The sequence below is a fragment of the Arachis duranensis genome, unplaced genomic scaffold (genome assembly GCF_000817695.3).
Source record: "Arachis duranensis cultivar V14167 unplaced genomic scaffold, aradu.V14167.gnm2.J7QH unplaced_Scaffold_170042, whole genome shotgun sequence".
Taxonomy (NCBI): Eukaryota; Viridiplantae; Streptophyta; class Magnoliopsida; order Fabales; family Fabaceae; genus Arachis; species Arachis duranensis.
Genome location: NW_026264296.1, coordinates 3,905 through 9,752, shown reverse-complemented (window position 1 = coordinate 9,752; position 5,848 = coordinate 3,905). Strand labels below are relative to the sequence as shown.

The following is a 5,848-nucleotide window of genomic DNA, read 5'->3' as shown; positions in this document are numbered from 1 at the left end:
AAAGGCGTCTTTGACGATGAGAAAGAGGCGGCCGACGACGGCGAAGACTCACGACAAGCACAGAGACGGTGAGGAGGAGAAGAGTGGCGGCGGCTGAGACGGAGAGTGAGAGAAACTGCAACAATGAGAAAAAGCCATGCACATCATCCTCAGACACAGCTCCACCGCCTCCTTCCTCCGCCGCTGCCGTGCTCTGACAAGGGCTCCGCTCATTCTTCCGCTGCTCTCCAAAGCTGCCACCTTTGAAATTAGGGATTAGACTGATGAGAGTGAGCGAGAAGGGAGAAGAGATTGGGGCATTTGGGGTCTTCACGCGTTTGTTTTTTTTTTTTTAAACAAAACGACACCGTTTTTATGTTGAATGAAAGAACCAGACCTTCCCGATTCATCCGATTCACCAATTAATCACAGTTTCGACCAATTTTTTCACCAATTTATTGTAAACTGATTTTGGATGCTAACCGAGTCGATTAGTAGATCGGTTTCCAATTAATCTAGTCAAACCAGTCAATTCGATCCAGTTTTCAAAACCTTGTCCGGACTATGTCATGTTATGCATATTGATAAATACTTGATTGTTTATATATTTTAGTAAATATTATATTTAATTAATTTAAATAAAAAATTCAGATCACATGTAAATATTCTTTACTGTAAAATGTTCGAATATAAATAGGAAAAAAAATGAAAAACAGCAATGATATCATTTGAGAAGGAAAAAAATGATTCTTTACCAAGTAACAAGTGACAGGAGTAAACTAATAACACTACAGCGAATCCAAGAAATCGACTACTAATGAACACTACAAGGAATAATTCTTAAATAAAAAAGCACGTGAGAATAGATAAACGTCTAAATGAATTGCAGTTGAGATCATAAACCAAAAATTACAATGATTTTGATGATTTGATTATCAGTTCACACTTCAGACCAGTCTTCATATTCTATCAAAATTGATAAAACATAACAAAATCGAACAACAAAGTTTCAAAAAAGATCATACGTATTTCCACCTTTTACTTCCATCTTTAGTTTGTTCACCACATCAGCCATCAAAAAACAACATTTGGATTCAGCAGTCAAAGAACTAACCACTTCCTCAATTAATCTTAGCTGCTCATGAAACTCCGGATGCAACACCAACGAAGAAAAGTTCTCATCAAGCACAAAACCAAGAAACTTCACAACATCGTCGAGTTTAGGAACCCAATCGCAAACCGTCAAACCCAAAGCTGCTGCAGCTTCAGGGCAGGGACCGGCTTGAGGAAACCTCTCGTACTTCTTTAGCCACTTCGATAAATAGCGAATCAAGTTAATCAACTCTTTGCCATTCAACTTACTGAAGGAAGATGATAACAGCACATCATTGAAGTTTGACGATGCAAGTAGATAATGCAAACAAATCTCAGATGCAGAGAAACCATCATAAGCTACCATAAGCAAAACGGAAGCCTCCTTTGCCACAAGCAGATTCTTTTTGTTCCAACTGCTATCACTAATTCCATCAATGGCCAACTGTACTTGGTTCTCCCATTCCTTCTTCACAGTTATCATACTATCATAAGCATCTTTGGATGGAGAAAGAAAATACCTCAGAATGCTGAGTATTTCAGATGACCCGAGATCAAACGCGTGCTTAATGCACGTACATATCAAGTCGGACCTCTTCTTTTCAATTAACCTAGTAACCAAGCCCGAATGACAAGAATGCTTAATAACACCATGCTCAATCAAAGCCTCAACTATATCCCAAATATCAAACGAAATGCACACATCCAAAACAACACCAACAACATCCTTACCCATAAAATATCCAACCTTGTCAATCAAGAACTTAGTATAATTGGGCATAGATGGATTAATAGCAACCGAAACACCTATTTTCTCAGCGATGCTATTCAGATAGGAATTCAAATCACCAATAAACTCATCACTCTCCAAACTATTACCACTCTTGAGCTTTGCCTTTAGCTGTATAAAGAACTTCTTCCCAATGTCAATGAGTTCAGCATCAGCTTGGGAAATTTTCCATCCACTAAGAGGTTTTACAAGACACAAGGCCGCTGCGTCTTCTTGTTCAGGCTTCAAGTTAGGTATAATAGTATCAGGGTTCAGAACAATAGGATAATCCAGTGGAGAATCAAGTGGCTTCGAATTGATTGAAGCATTTTTAATGACTTCAAGCAAACTCATGACTGAAAACTGCAAGGAAAAAAAAAATCTGCAAATCAAGAAGAGGGAACAAACAAATAAACAAGAACGGTAATAAAACAAGTATTCATGTCGAGAAAGAGAGAACATATCAAAATAAGAAGCAAGTTTAATAAAATATATATAGATAATCATACACTACATATCAAATTCGTTTAACTTAATTGCTTAACAGAGAAAACCCTTGCCTACTAGTTAAGGCATGAAATTTTTAATTTAGGAATACTCAAAGTAGAAAACAAATAACATAAAAACACAAACTTCAGTACATTGAGGCAACAAAACATGTTCTATACACTAGGTTGAGTCAATTATACTGTAGACCTATCATAGTTATCAGAACCAAATGGCAATTGAACTGATTGGACTATGGATCACCGGGTTACTGGGTTACTGTTTCAACGGGTGAGTCACTATTTACCAAGGTTCAAAAAAGCGGACTAGTCATCGAATCGCTCTAGTTACTGGTTTACTAGTTTATTAGTTCAACCGGTTCAACCGTGGTTCAACCGGAAAAACCGTTCTATAATAAACACCAGATTCTATAAAAATTCAATGCATAAAGCAACTGGTTCTAAACACTCTTTTACTGCATTTTTTTTTACTTCAAAAGGGGATCATAAACAACTAGTTCTATGAATAAACAAACTACAATGATATGCAATGTCAAAAATAGGCCAATGATAAAATAATAAAGGGTTTCTCTCTTCAATTCTATGTTCAAGCTTGTAGCATACCACAATCAACAGAATAATACCGTTAAAATAGTCTTCCTTCTTAATTCTTATATACCTCAACGAATTTCCTACAAAATGAAAATTGAACACAACACACAGCTTTAAAACAAAAACAAAACAACAGTTAGAAATCAATCACCTCTTCTAAACACAGCCTTAAAACAAAACAGAACAAAATTCAGAGTATGAGCATTAATCACAAAAAATTGATTTCTGAAACAACAAAAACAGCAGAACAACATTTGGAGTTTGAGCATTGATAAAAAAATATTGATTTATGAAACAAAACAAAAACAGAAGAACAACATTCAGAGTTTGAGCATTGATAACGAAAAATTGATTCCTGAAGCAAAACAAACACTGCAAAACCAACAGAACAGCATTTAGAGTTTGAGCATTGATCACAAAAAATTATTTTCTGAAACAAAACAAACAATCAACAAAACAATGAAAACAGAATTTTTTTTTCCTTAAGAAGAAGAAAACAATGAAAACATGAAGCATATAATAAATCAATGATCACCAATATCCAGCAAGAATCTCAAAGACAACAATAAATACACAACAACAATTTAGCAAATTAAACAAGAACAAGACCTAAATAGAAAATCCAACAAATTAAATCACAGAAACCTAACAATTTAGCAAATTAAAACAACAGCAGCCCAACAATTTAGCAAATTATCAACTTAACAAGTTCAAGAACAAAAAATCACAACAAAAATAAAATAAAATAAAAATAACAGAAGAACAACAGAACAACAACGCAAGAACAATTAGCAAATTAACAAGTTCACACTAACAGTTAAAATTTACCAGAAGAACACTAATGCAAGTGGAGTCATCATGCTAATATGTTTTCTACAAAGATGCTATTTGTGCAGCTAAAATTTCCTAATTACTAAGATCCAATTATTCTAATTTCACATGCAATCAACTTACTAAGTTTCTAAAAGCTAGAAATGATAAAACCAACCCGAAATATGGTTAAAGCATCTCATCAAACATGTTGAGTGCGGTAAACTTGAAACGAAATAAGAAAATTCAAAGCTTAGTATCAATGTGATAGAGAAGAGAACATAACTATTGTATACTTTAATTTAGTCTATGAAAAAAAATCCAAACCACTGCCAAATCAAATAGTTACTTATTGTAATAGAAATAAGAAGTTGCAGACTTTGAAGCAGAGTATTGGTGTTGTGTGAGTGTATTGTCTGGTGGTGGGTTTAGGGAACTCACGGCGGCGACAAAAGAGAGCAGTTCGACGGCTAAGTGGAGCGCGCGGGTTGGTCGCAGAGTTTGAAGCAGGGCAACGTGGCTTCAAGATGAACGCGAACCCGAACGGTGAACGGCGAGTGAACGCGAACGGTGAACGCCGAGCAAATTTGAACGGCGAAGAACACGAACGAAGACTACGGCTGAACGAAGACGCGAATGTTAACGGCAACCAACGGCGGCGGAAGCGCGGCTGAGCAGACAAAGACGACGGATGCCGAGCTCGAGGAAGCAGCTGCGATCGGTGACAGCGAACGGGGGTTGAAGACTTGGAGCACGAGGGAAGCTAGATAGACGGACGGACGGCGGCAGTATGTCACTCCTTGCGGCGGCGGTGGTGTAGGCTTACAGTGCTAGGGTTTTTTGGCTGCGTTTCTGTGAATGAAAGAAAGGGAGGGAAAAGGGAGAAAGAAACGAAGGAACTCCAGAACCAAGAGTGAAAGTAAGCAAATTTGGCAAAAACGACGCCGTTTCTGTTCTCCTCCGATTTTTAGAAAAACGGTTTTAGGGAAAAATCGGACTGTAATTACTGCCGATTCACGGTTAGACTGGTCGAACTAACCCATTCGGTCTAATTTTCAAAACCTTGCTAATTACTAATTAATTAGGACCAAAATTAGTTATGCATGTATTTTCACAATAAAAATTCCTAGAAGTCTCGACAAATTCAAATTTCAATTCAATGGTCCATTTTCATTTCAGCAGAAATAAAGCAAGCAGACAAAAAAAAGCTATCATATCACAATACCCAAAATACATTAAATTCAAATCATCAAATTTGTATTTTTATTCTTACTTTTTCTTATTCTTCTTTCATTTTTCCTCTTTCATGTACCATTCGGCCATAGACCTATAACCTTTCACCCAGAGAGAAAACCCTTTCTTCTAAGCCAAAAAAATGGCCGCACAACAAAGTTTTTAAAAGACTCACGACAAAAAGAAATAGTTTTTCACGATTGTTCTGTCGTCATGGTTCCTTTATTCTTATACCCAAACATTTTTATTCTTCTACATATTTACCAGCATCAATAAACTAATTATCAACTGATTAAAAAAGTTAAATACGAAAGAAATATAAAAAAAAATGCTCACAAGATTGCACATTCAGAGGAGAAACTACGGCAGACAACAAACCAGAATACGCAGAGGTGACCTAGAGACAAGAAGCAGAGGCATATGGTGACCTAGAGACAAAAGCACGAGTAGAGGCTGATGGAAAAAAGAAAAACCGGATGCACCTGTGACGTCGACGGTGATAACCAAAGGGCGACAACGGCAAACGAAAGAAGGAAGCACGAGAAAACTCAGAAGACGACCAACAGAGGTGAGGCCGTGAGGGGGCGGCGGTTGCAAAGAGGGAAGTGAGGCTGCAAGGAGGGAAGGAGGAGAGATTGAGAATTGGGGTAAACCGGTTAAACACGTTGATTTTTGGGTTTGGAGTAGGAATAAAAAGATTCAAACGTTAGGCAGCCGACGAAAATTTTAGACAATGTGAATTAGAGATATATGAGATGTTATTTTATTAGTTGTGCAAATAATTATTGTAATATTAAAATTTAGATTAATAATTTAAAAATATAGTGTATTAATTACTTACCTAACATAACACAAAATATATATATAT

General features: G+C 36.6%; 1 protein-coding gene across 6 annotated transcripts; it reads right to left on the bottom strand.

The window, feature by feature from the left end:
- Window positions 1–868: 868 nt before the first annotated feature.
- On the bottom strand, window positions 869–5,694 carry LOC107472165 (uncharacterized). Of its 6 annotated transcripts, none has more exons than XM_052256267.1 (3): window positions 5,463–5,694; window positions 2,970–3,017; window positions 869–2,203 (listed from the first exon to the last, which is right to left on the bottom strand). In XM_052256267.1, exon 3 carries the CDS (start codon window positions 2,192–2,194, stop codon window positions 989–991), a length of 1,206 nt encoding a protein of 401 aa, XP_052112227.1. In that variant the 5' UTR covers window positions 2,195–2,203; window positions 2,970–3,017; window positions 5,463–5,694; the 3' UTR covers window positions 869–988. The 6 variants fall into 6 exon arrangements, with proteins under 6 accessions (XP_052112227.1, XP_015947202.1, XP_015947200.1 ...); XM_016091716.3 differs by lacking the exon at window positions 5,463–5,694 and adding an exon at window positions 4,189–5,292; XM_016091714.3 differs by lacking the exon at window positions 2,970–3,017 and having other exon boundaries at window positions 5,317–5,694.
- Window positions 5,695–5,848: the final 154 nt, after the last annotated feature.

What these genes read in the sequence shown, in the direction of transcription:
- LOC107472165 (XM_052256266.1), bottom strand. Translation starts at nt 5,400, where the DNA reads ATGCCTCTGCTTCTTGTCTCTAGGTCACCTCTGCGTATTCTG. An exon ending in GGTCACCTCTGCGTATTCTG is followed by an intron (nt 2,204 to 5,358) that starts GTTTGTTGTCTG and finishes TTTTCCTTGCAG; the next exon opens with TTTTCAGTCATGAGTTTGCT.